The sequence below is a fragment of the Acomys minous genome (assembly GCF_964271855.1).
Source record: "Acomys minous genome assembly, chromosome: 3".
In the NCBI taxonomy this organism is placed as follows: domain Eukaryota; kingdom Metazoa; phylum Chordata; class Mammalia; order Rodentia; family Muridae; genus Acomys; species Acomys minous.
Window position 1 is genome coordinate 68,128,061 of NC_140485.1, and position 12,459 is coordinate 68,140,519.

Below are 12,459 nucleotides of genomic sequence, written 5' to 3' on the forward strand. Positions count from 1 at the left end.
TGACTCCAAAAGTACTTTAAATACATTTTACTACAAAAAAAATTACAAACACATAAAACTTAAAATGGGGGAGGTATAGGGGGTTGGATATGGGACAGAACAGGATACATGGATTGTGAGTAGAGGAAGGAGGGGAAACTGTGGTCAGGATATAAAATAAATTCATTAATTAAAAACTTGGAAGCACAAAAGTGTATCTCACCTTTTAAAACAAAACTCACCTTTTAAAACAAAAAATATCTTTAAAATGTGCTAGATAAACCAACCAGGGAAGGGACTAGTAGATTAAATTGCACAGTGTCCCTTAGCATTACATTAATACTTTTATAGACAGAAATTTTATTTTTCATTAAGACTGTGTAAGAGGAGTGCTGGCCCTGCCCAGGCTTACTGAGTACCTTGTTTCACGCACCACTGCAGCTGTGCAAACACATCTGAGAGAAGCACTTCATTCAGAGCCTCGTAGAACTGCGTGAACACGTCACAGATAGCATACAGCGCATGGTTGCAGGTGGTCGTCATCCACTCTGATTTCTGGTGGAAAAAAAGAAGCTGAATCTTGAAACCAAGCTGTCTGCGGGAGATGGCTACTCTTGTAAGCTGGACCTTCTTTTAGCAGTACGTATCAACATCTCAAAGCTGCCCACAGCCACGCAGTCAGACCACTCCCTCCACCTGACTCTCCAGGGACAGTCAGATGTGTGAGCGGAGGAAGATGAGGGAGATGGCCCAGCAGTTAAGAGCACTTGCTGCGCAATCATGAGGACTGGAATTTCAGATCCCAGACCCATGTAACAGGCTGGGTATCCCAGATCCCTCTGTAATCCCTTTTCTGGGGGAAGAGGTGGAAACAATTATGATCACTGAGGTTTGCCAAATGGAGAAAATGTGAGCCTCACATTCACCAAGAGACCTTGCCTCAAAGTAAGAGATGGAGTGTGAAAGAGGAGGTCACCTAATACCCTACACACACACACACACACACACACACACACACAGAGTTTTTAAAAATTATTGCATAAAAGTATCAAAGAAATATAATAAAAATGCTTACAAAGGCACAAAAAAGGGAAGTGTCACTAAACAGAGTTTTCAAAGTAAAAGCCAGAAACTGGAAGACCTGATACTTTTTTTTCTTTTTCTTTTTTTCCATTTTTGAGACAGGGTCTCTCTGTGTATCCTTGGCTATCCTGGACTTGCTTTGTAGACCAATCTGACCTCAAACTCACAGCGATCTGCCTGCCTCTGCCTCCCAAGTGCTGGGATTAAAGGTGTGTGCCACCACGCCTGGCAGACCTGGTAATTTAAGAGCTTAAGTAAAGATCTGCACAGATGTAGGTGAACATGGTCCCACCCTGACCGAGAAGCCATTTATAATTGACAGCTGCTGGGAAAGCAGAAATCAGACTTCTTCCCTGGAGTCACACTTTGAATGGGAGCCACACTTCAGTATAGGAATGAACTCCATGGGGTTTTGGTGGACTTTGTGTTTTGTTTTATTTGTCTTATTGGTCTTTTGCTTGTTTTGATTTCGTTTTTGTGTGTTTTTTAAAAGAGAAAGAGAAATAATGAAAATATAGTGTATGAGAAGAATTTTAAGCTGGGCACAGTGGTGCACACCTTTAATCCCAGCACCTGGGAGGCAGAGGCAGGCTGTGAGTTTGAGGCCAGCCTGCTGTACAAAGTGAGTCCAGGACAGCCACAGCTAACACAGAGAAACCCTGTCTCAAAAACCAAACCAAACCAAAAAAACCTAAAAACAAAAACCTATAAACACACACAAACAAGAAAAAACAAAAAACCAAACCTATCTCAACAGTAGCCTTCCCCCCAAAAAACACATTTAAACACACACACACACACACACACACACACACACCCCTAAGTAAAAAATAAAATAAAATAAAGATAATGATGAAAAAGCAATGATTACAAAGTGATTTCCAGGCCAGTCTAGGCTAGAGAATGAGACCTTGTCTCAAAAAATATAAAAATAAACAAAACAACCACCAAAAAAAACTCAGACCCCCCCCAACAAACAAAGAGAAAAGGAACCAACAAGGAAAAGGCGAATAACACATGACAAAAAGCCTATTTGAACATGGCGTGGTGGTGGCACCTTTAATCCCAGCACTCAGGAGGCAAAGGCAGGTAGACTGCTGTGAGTTTGAGGCCAGCCTGGTCTATATGAGTCCAGGACAGCCAAGGCTACACAGAGAAACCCTGTCTGGAAAAACAAAAATAAAAAATAAAAATAAATAAATTAAAAAGAAGAAGGAGGAGGAGGAGGAGGAGGGGGAGGAGGAGGAGGAGGAGGAGGAGGAGGAGGAGGAGGAGGAGGAGGAGAAGAAGAAGAAGAAGAAGAAGAAGAAGAAGAAGAAGAAGAAGAAGAAGAAGAAAAGCCACCACCAGTTGGCAACAGGAAAATCATGTGATCCGTGGTGGCAGGAAACAGGCAGCCTCACTAGCCAATAAGAACCTCTGCCATGTGTTTAGGCCTAGCCATGCATAACAGTGAAATAAATTAAAATGTGAAGAGTTGGGGTGGCGTGGGGCATGGAGAAACAGCAATCCTCACACTCTGCTGACAGACATGCAGCGAGGGGTATGGATCTGAGTTCAGAAGTATGGCCTCCAGGCTTCTTGTCCTCAAGGAAAGAGACAAGAATCCAAGTACAAGTGATTTTCAGGAAGTCTCACTTAAGAACTGGGGAGGTGGCATAGCTGGGAAAGGCCTTGCCATGCAAGCATGAAGACCTGAGTTCAATCCTTAGAATCTACGTAAAATGCCAGCATTGGGCTGCAGAAGCAGACAGATCCCTGGAGCTGGATTTACACAAGATAAGTCACGTATTTCCTGCATGCTAGCAAAGTATTTTTCTGAAATGTATCTGTATCTGTTTTATGATAAGGAAAAAATTGACTCTAAGATTAAAGAATAGGACAAAATTCTATGCTCAACCATGTAAACTATGTTCAGGAAAACACACGTAGTGGTATTTTCAGTGTCTATGTGACAGAGGGGTAAACTCTCTGTATCCAGATATTTCATATTAAGCACTTACTATATTTATGCTGGGTGAGGGAGAAATGATGTTCCTGAAACAATACTTTTAAAAAGGGCCTTTCAGGCATAATAGTGGCACACACCTTTAATCCCAGCACTCGGGAGGCAGAAGTAGGCAGATGTCTGTGAGTTTGAGGCCAGCCTGGTCTATAGAGTGAGTTCCAGAACAACCAGAGCTACACAGAGAAACTCTGTCTCAAAAAAAAGAAAAAAAAAGTTCCATACTAGGGACTAGAGAGATGGCTCAGAGGTTACAAGCACTGCTTGCTCTTCCAAAGATCCTGAGTTCAATTCCTAGCAAATACATGGTGGCTCACAACCATCTATAATGAGATCTGGTGCCTGCTTCTGGAATGCAGGTGTTCAATGCAGGCAGAATACTCTAATTTACTATTACAAATAATAAATAAATCTTAAAAATAAAAACAAAACAAAACAAAAAAACAAAAAGAGGAGGAGGGAGTGTTTGTCTTGTCCATGTTGTCCCAGTTATCCCTCTACTGTGAGTCCTTAGGGACCAGATGGTACTATGAAACAACACAGACAAGCAGCCATGAGCCTGCAGAGCTGGCAGGCAGTGCCAGGCCCAGGTGGACAAACCATGAGTTACTTCCTCTCTCTTTCCCCAGAAAGGGATCTCCCAGCAGCAGCTGACACTGGTCTAGGAGAGACAGTCCTTTTGTCCACTTGTAAAAGCTCCTTGACTGGTTCTGTGTTTTCAAACCTGTTATTTGGGAACACAACCCCAGGAAGGCCAGCCAGGCTTTGGGCCCCATCACATCCACTCACAGGCAATGCTGTAGCCATCACCTACCTCTGACTGTTGTTCAGGGAGTTTCATGTTGTCAAAAATGCGAAACACAATCCTGAACAGGTCCTGCCACCAGTGCTTTGCAAAGGTGTGGCCATAGCTCTTCATGATCTCAAACATGACGGTGAGTCCTCTGGAGAAAAAGCAGGGGAGCAGGTGGGGAAGAAAACACCACAACTGAGATGGGGAGGGAGAGAAGCTGTGGTCCAGGCACCCTGGGGACCCAGTTACCTTGTGCGCACATCTAACTTGCATCTGTTAATGATGCAGGAAAGCTCAAACAGGATGGGAAACCAGCCTCTGACCCAGACCCTGTCACCAGGAGCCACATTCATGTCATCGCTTGTGTACTCTTGCAGTACCTGCAAGGGAAACCACTTCTCAGATGCAGCCTAAACAAGCAGTAGGAATCAAACAGGCAAGCAAGGCTCCAGACAATCTCCCCAAATTCTCTGCTCAGCAGCGTAGAAGGGAAAATCCTAGAGCCGGAGAGCGCCGCTCACCTGACCTCTGGAGGTGCTATCCCCATGACCCTATAGCCCTGAGTGAGGGCTAGAGTCTGATGATTTGAGTTCAAGCCCCAGGACTTAGATGGTTGGAGAAAACAGACTCCTGTAGATTGTCCTCTGATCTCCACACATACGCTATGACACCTACCCCCAACATACACAAACATACACACGCACAACATGCATGCACACACACACAAAAAAAAAAAAAAAGAAAGAAAGAAATAGAATGTATCTGTGTCCAGGAGTGTGCACATAAGTATGGGCTTACAGAGCCCAGAAGGTGTCTGATCCCCTGGAGCTGGAGTTACAGGCAGCTGTGAGCTATACAACGTGGGTGGTGCCCTGAAAGGCAGCAAATGGTCTTCACCACTACTATGCCACCCAAGCCCAACCATTTTCTTTCTTTCATAAGGAACGTCTAGCTTCTTGACCTTTCTGCCCAAACTCAGCAGCTGTTACCACATAGGAAGACAGTATGGGGAAGAAAGCTCAGTATGACCAACTGCCAGGTGTGATGGTGAATGTCTGGAATCCTAGCACTCAGCAGACTGAGGCAGGAGGATTGCCTTAAGTCTGAGGCTAGCCTGGACTACAGAGTGAGTTCCGTATTAGCTTGGGGTACACAGCACGATATTATATCCAAAAATCAAAATTTTGCTTTTTTGGCTTATGTCTGTAACCACAATGCTTAGAAGATGAGGCAGGAGGATTACACTAAGCAAAGCCTCTCTCTCCCTGTCTGTCTGTCTGTGTGTGTGTGTCTCTCTCCCTCTCCTTCCTTCCTTCCTTTTCTTTTTATTTCATGTGCATTGGTGTTTTGCCTACATGTATGTCTGGGTGAGCGTGTTGAATTCCTTAGAACTGGGAGTTACAGCTGTGAGCTGCTGTGTGGGTGCTGAGAAATGAACCTAAGTCCTCTGAAGAGCAGCTAGTGCTCTCAACCACTGAAACATCTATCCAGTTTCAAGATGCTATCTTTAAAAAGCTAAATAAGGGCTAGAGAGATGGCTCAGAGGTTACAAGCACTGCTTGCTCTTCCAAAGGTCCTGAGTTCAATTCCCAGCAAATACATGGTGGCTCACAACCATCTATAATGAGATCTGGTGGCCTCTTTTGGCATGCAGATGTATATTCAGGCAAAATACTATATACCTAATAAATAAATTTTTTTAAAAAGCCAAAAAAAAAGAGAGTAGGGGGCTGATAAGATGGCTCAGTGTTAAAGCACCTGCTACCGAGTCTGATGATTTGAGTTCAAGCCCCAGGACTTAGATGGTTGGAGAAAACAGACTCCTGTAGATTGCCCTCTGGTCTCCACGCATACACTATGACACCTACCCCCAAACATACACACGTACAACACGCACGCATGCACAAAAAAAGAAATAGAATGTAAAGTAAACAAAGAAATGTTAGCTATCATTAAGACCAAAACCCATCAGTATAAATAAATGCCAATACTCCCATGTCTACACAATAAGGAAAAGTTGTGCCCCAGTGGTGGCACCATCTGAAATAGATACACAGACACACACACACACACACACACACACACACACACACACACACACACACACACCTCTGGCAGGGTTTCTCCATGCAGCCTAGCCAACCTGGAATTCACTCTGTAGACCAGCTGGCCTCAGTGATCCACCTGCCTCTGCCTCTGCCTCCTGAGTGCACACACACACACACACACACACACGCCCCTCTGGCAGGGTTTCTCCATGTAGCCTAGCCAACCTGGAATTCACTCTGTAGACCAACTGGCCTCAGTGATCCACCTGCCTCTGCCTCCTGAGTGCTGGGATTACAGGTGCTTGCCACCACTGCCTGGCCTTGGGCACACTTTCCTAACACACCGTGGGAAGGGTCTTGTCAGTAGCAAGGGTTTTGTTCCCACCCACAGAAACAAGGAAGGGAGACACACCCGAGGCCTCTCTGAGACATATTTCCCACAGAAGCGGATGAGACGGATGGCCTCCATGCTGGTGTCAGGGAAAGCAGCGTTGCAGGCGAACTCCGACAAGCACTTCACAGCATCCTGGAAGGAGTCAATGGCTGCAGGGAAGTGGTGCTGGAAGATGGTTGCTGGGGAGACATAAGGCAGCAGGGTTTGGAAATGGAGGTCAGGGACAACTGCCTTCATGAATCTAATCATGCCAGGGTCTCTGATGAAGGCTTCTCATAGCTATTATGCTTCTTCCGTGCCTCAGCTTCCTCTTTGATAAAATGGAGGAAACAATAGTTCTGTTTACAATGTCCATGAACACAAGTATGGAGCACTAAACATCTGCTCCCAGGGGAAACAGAAGCTTCCTGTGAGCCTGGCGCGTTCTCATCAACCAGTGACCATGAGCCGCTTTGGCTGTGTTCTTGACGCCTTATATAACAGGTACTGTGAAGGCATCAGCACTGAACCAAGAGCCAACAGCACCGGAACTCCTGCCTGCAGCCAGCTTGTTTTTCTGTACAAGATTGGACTCAGCACCATGCTCTGGGCCACTTTCAAAGTGAAACCTGTGGCACCTGACAGACTGCAGAAAGGACCCCTGCTTGCTCTGATGGGAGCACCACCTTGTTTACCTCAGCTCAGAGTGTCCTTGGGTTTTCTGCTGCTCCACATACCCATGTGTTGGCAAAAGACCACAAAAGCAGAGAGAGGGGCTTAGAGGTTAGGTCTGCGTTGTAGTGAGCTGGCAGCATCAGACATGGGACTTGCCAGGATTGAAAACTGACTACATCTCATTCACTGCACTGTTGTCAAGATGAACACATGCCAGGCTGGGCATAGTGGCACACACCTTTAATCCCAGCCCTTGGGAAGAGGCAGGTGGATCTCTGTGAGTTCGAGGCCAGTCTGGTCTACAGAGAGAGGTCCAGGACAGCCAGGACTACACAGAGAAACCCTCTCTCAAAAATAAAACAAGGGGCTGGAGAGATGGCTCAGTGGTTAAGAGCACTATCTGCTCTTCTAAAGGACCTGGGTTCAATTCCCAGCACCCAAATGGCAGCTCACCACTGTTTGTAACTCCAATTCCAAGGCATCTGATACTTACATACCAATGCACATAAAATAAAACTAAATAAAAGTTATTTAAAAAAAAAAGAAAAAAGAAAACAAAACAAAAGATGAACACATGTCAAGTGCTTTCAACCCTGCCCAGCATGTTTATCCCATCACAGGAAGATGGACAGCTAAGAAGGGGTCAGCTGCTAGATTTCAAGTGGGATGTCAGACAGGAGAGAACTGAGACACTTACAGACGATGTGGCCAGTGGTTTGGAAGGCCAGCTCCACAATGTTCCCATCGTGGTCAGAGGCAGCCTGGTGGAACACAGCAAAGATGTTCTTCCAGCCGGAGCGGATGTTGGCTGCCTGGGAGCTCACCATCTGGGCGATGCAGCGGATCACCATGTCCCGGATGGTCGGGGACCTAGGCAAGAGGTGGGAGAGTGGGAAGATAAGAGATGCTCTGCCTTTCAGGCAGCACATTAGAAAACCCTGTTGTAAGGCACATATTCACTCAGGCTCAGCTCCTCCTCCTATTCCACTCTGGAATCAGAGAGACCACCCTACAATCATGAAGCCATAAGGTTAAAGAGAAAGTGCTGCTCTGTTTGGAAAAACTACGGACTAGACAAATCTGGACTTATGAGGCTTTGTGCTGTGGAGCCAGAGCTGGCACTGCCTATCTCTGACTTCTTGTTCAGCCTGTGGCTGAAGCCACTCTGTCAGCTTTTCTGCCTGGCCTTCATTTCAGTTACCAAATCAGTCACCAAATCCGTAAGACCCAGTCAATCCTCTTTTGAGGCAGAGTAAATGTTTATGTTAAACACACAACATAAATAAGACTATACACATGGAATTTAAAGTTTTTATTATGATGATGATGATGATGACGATGTTTGGTTTTCCGAGACAGGGTTTCTCTGTGTAGCCATGGCTGTCCTGGACTCGCTTTGTAGACCAGGCTGGCCTCGAACTCACAGCAATCCACCTGCCTCTGCCTCCCACGTACAGGGATTAAAGGCGTGCACCACCACGCCCAGCTAATATTTTAAATTTCATTATACATGATAATCCCTGGCCCAATCCCTGTATAGCAGCAAGGTTAGAGACATATTACCTGAATACTTGTGACAGGCGCACTTACACACTTGCAAAGCTAGGAAGCCACACAGTCATGAGGAAACTCTGTTCTCTTACAAGTGAGAAGAAACAGACTGCACAGGCCCATGTTCACTGACCACATATCAGTGATTCAAAGAAGGCAAAGAGAAAGCCCACAAAGCAAAGATGCAACCTGAAGCAAAGACGGGCTGACTGCCTACACAGTGATTTCAAAACCACATAAAATAGAATTCCTGGCTATTTTCCCACACAGAATTTTCAAACCTATTGGAGATGTGAATGTATAAATACTTATACATGTACACACATATACATGCATGTGTGTGTGTGTGTTTGGGGAGTGGATCAGACAGTCTAAGTAAGGGCTAAGCTAATGCCAAGCACTTGAACTATTTATTGATTAAGGGAGTTTTTGACCTGGTTCTTCAGCCTACCACCAAGAAGGGAGAAGAAAATTCATCATGTGGTTAGTGGTAGGATAGACTTTTAGCCACCAATAGGGAATGTGACCAAGGGCCTTTACAATAATATATTATTACCTGTTTTTCTTCATAATATGCTCAAATGGTCTCAGAAAATCCTTCTGAAATCGGAAATTGGCTAATTCTCCCTTCTCCAGAAACTTCATAGAGAGTTGCCGCAGTGAGTCAACAGCAAAAATGGCCACATCTTCATTGGGGTTACAGCCAACCTAGCAGAACAGGAAGTGAAAAGCAGGTCAGAGGAACAATTGTGGGTGTAGGGCTCTATATAAAGGCAGGCAGCCCACCTGCAATCACTCTGGCAGGTACATCTAGAAAGACAGAAAATGCTACTTCTTGGCTGAGACTTTCCCAGTGTTGTGCAAGCGTCACAGTGGAAGACAAGCAAGCCTCCAGCCTCCTTCCTGGGCTGGGATTACAGTTGTGCACACTGGCATGTGTGCTAGAATGTGCTTTTTCTTTCTTTTAAGTACTTATATTTTGGTATGTATGTGGTATATATATTCATGTGTGTTCAGTGAGTGTGGAGGCAAGATGTTGAAATTGGGTGTCTTTATTGTTTTCCACCTTATTGTGTGAGACAGGTTGCTCACCAACCCTGCGCCCACTGGTTGGCTAGAAGGGCTGGCCAATGAGCTCTAAGGAGCTTGTCTTGGCCACAGATATGCACTGGTAGTCCAGCTTTCCTGTGGGTTCCAGGGATCAAACGCAGGTGCTCATGCATGGCAGGCACTGGAGGCAGAGCCCTATCTCTAGCCCTCTGAATAGAATGAAATCTTAAGTGGACGAAGGAAGCCATAGCTGGCTCACTCTAGCAGCTGTCTGTTTTAGAATGCCTGTTTGTTCCAGATGTCTTTGGCTTGTCTCTGACTTACAAACAAATGACAATTTTCCAACAAGGTTGTGGAAGAAGACTGGCACTGGGGGCCTGCGCATAAGAAGCTCTGACTCTGAGTGGTGTGTGAGCACGGCTTCACTATGGGTCTCTAGGAGGGACTGTAGGATTTCCCACGCATCTGAGTACCGGCAGGTTCATCCAGGCACCACAACAACATTTGTACTATAGCCTGACCTGGACATGGGGTTAGTCCTACCAAACTGTCCTTGATTTCACAGGAAAAAAATGAATTGATGGCAAACCTCCCAAATGAGACCTACACTTTGTATTACTTCTTTTTTTTGGGGGGGGGGGGTGTGGGTTTGAGAAACCTTGGCTGTTCTGGATTTGTTTTGTAGACCAAGCTGGCCTAGAACTCTCAAGAGATCTGCCTGCCTCTGCCCCCGAGTGCTGGGATTAAAGGCGTGCGCCACTACCACCCAACATTACTGCCATTAAAGTGGCCTCTAGATGGGAGCAGTTACCTTATTGAAGTGATCTCCAATGACATGCCATATCCGAGACCACTGCAGCCGGATCCGGTTCATGTTGTAATATGATATCTCCACAATCTTCTGCAGGCTGAACATGCGAGGATGGTGGGGTGAAGCCAGCTCATCCATGGACACAGCACACAGCCAGCGGACAAAGTCAACTACAGACAGAGCAGAGACAGCAACACACAGTGAGATTCACACCCTAACAATGGGAGGCACATATGGTTGTCACAAAAGTTGGATGCATACCTATTGCATTTCCATCCAGTCTGGTAGAGCCAGTGAAAATTCTAGGGAGGAAATTGAAATGTCTCAAGTACTCAGAAAAGGCAGAGAGAAAACATTAATAGTTAAACAGATTAAAAATCACCACACCCAGAAGCTAATAAATGATGCCAGATGAGGGTGGAGCATCACTGGAAAACAAAATCATTACCTGTCAACTGCGACCACCACACTCTGTGAGCTGGTTTCACCGACAGACTCCTGGAAGCTGGCCATCTGTCTTCTATCCACACCACCACTCACCAGATTACCTAAAGCACAACGCACAACCATCACAGAACTCCAAACACTGTCAGGTCCCAGACCAAGCATATGGTGCACACCTAGATTCCTAGTACTCACAAGGCAGAGCCATGAGGATCAGAAGTTCAAGGCCAGCCTCTGCTACATAGTAAGTTTGAGGCCAGCATGGCCTACAGGAAACTTTGCCTCAAAAAAGCAAAGCTCACAAACAATAGGAAGCATCGTTTGCCTCAGACAAATACAAAGGACGAAAATAGGAGGAGGGTGCAAATGAAAGAAAGCCAAGAGCAAACACAGCTCCACTGCTGAAAGAGTAACACGCTTACGTGCTGGGCTTAAATACATCTTGCTATAGACTCTCTTGCTTGTAGACAATCTCCCAATGCTTAGGAAAACAAACTCAAATCAAGTGAGCGGCCAAGGGCTCCAAGAACACAATGTCTAGCTCTCGTGCTGGACACTGGTGGCTGGGCAGAATTTCACTGCAGTTTCCCCCAGAGCACATGAGAAGCAGGTGCTACTGGCCCTATTTCCCACAGCTTGAACTGCACTGGCTGTACTGTGCTGCTCCACTGTATGTGGACCCAGCAACCTTGGCTACCTCCCTGCTGTGGACTCTATCAAGTCACTTGCTCTGTGCTTCAGTTTTCTCAGTTATACACAACGGGCAGGTAACAATCCTCATGTCATTGGATCATTTTGAGGATCAAATGAGCTAAAATATATAAACTGGGTGAATGTGGCCTGGCACAATTGCTTGCCATGTTGACTATTATTACTACATCCCTGACCAGAGTCCCTTCAACTCAAAGCAGAGACAGGAACAACTATTTACTCTAGGATCATGGGTGAAATGTGGTCAGGATCCAACCATTCCAAAGTAGAGACACAGGCAAGACAGTGAAGCCCTGCTGCAGGTGGCCTCAGCATGACCCCAGGTGGAGAAGGAACAGGGAAACACTCTGCTCATGCTGGGAAACAGGTGCTTGTACTCAATCACAAGGCAACTGAGGCAGCATGCCCACGAAATTCATGGGCATGGTCAGCTGCACAGGAAAGAAGAGCAGATGCAGTGCTGATATGACAAGAAGAGCTTCATCACTGCTAACTTGTGGGTCTTTGCTGGCCAGCTGGGCCTAGTGTCTTACCGAGGCCAAGGCCCATGAATTCTTCTCCTGCCAGTGTGTGGCCCTTCAGGCTCCCTTCTCTTTCCCGCCCGGAGCCAGACAGGTAGCGAGTCTTCACCCCAGTTCCTATTAGCTGAGCAAGCTCCAGCTGGCTGATGCATTTCAAGATCTAAGAAAAAGAAGGTGTGAGAAGTGAAGCTTGCTTTACAGCCAGAAGGAGGGTGCTGGAGTCTTCAGTCGCTCACTGTTTTCTGATATGTGTGGTTTTTTACACTAAGAATAAAACAGAGTTGGGCAGTGGTGGCACACACCTTTAAGCCCACACTAAGGAGGCAAAGGCAGGTGGATCTCTGATTTATAGGCCAACCTGGACTACACAGTGAGTTCCAGGGCAGCCAGGGCTACACAGAGAAACCTAGTGTCA

General features: G+C 46.0%; 1 protein-coding gene across 2 annotated transcripts in view; it reads right to left on the reverse strand.

Annotated features, from left to right (window-relative positions):
* The window catches only part of ARFGEF2 (ARF guanine nucleotide exchange factor 2), an 89,733-nt gene that overhangs the window by 22,477 nt on the left and 54,797 nt on the right, over positions 1 to 12,459 (reverse strand). For both annotated transcript variants that reach the window (XM_084777170.1, XM_084777169.1), the window contains exons 22-31: positions 12,057 to 12,204; positions 10,817 to 10,916; positions 10,630 to 10,670; positions 10,369 to 10,538; positions 9,064 to 9,215; positions 7,654 to 7,826; positions 6,321 to 6,481; positions 4,110 to 4,240; positions 3,882 to 4,011; positions 399 to 534 (exon numbers count right to left, since the gene is read on the reverse strand). In XM_084777170.1, coding sequence (XP_084633296.1) covers positions 399 to 534; positions 3,882 to 4,011; positions 4,110 to 4,240; positions 6,321 to 6,481; positions 7,654 to 7,826; positions 9,064 to 9,215; positions 10,369 to 10,538; positions 10,630 to 10,670; positions 10,817 to 10,916; positions 12,057 to 12,204 — 1,342 coding nt within the window. The remainder of the gene's footprint in view (positions 1 to 398; positions 535 to 3,881; positions 4,012 to 4,109; positions 4,241 to 6,320; positions 6,482 to 7,653; positions 7,827 to 9,063; positions 9,216 to 10,368; positions 10,539 to 10,629; positions 10,671 to 10,816; positions 10,917 to 12,056; positions 12,205 to 12,459) is intronic.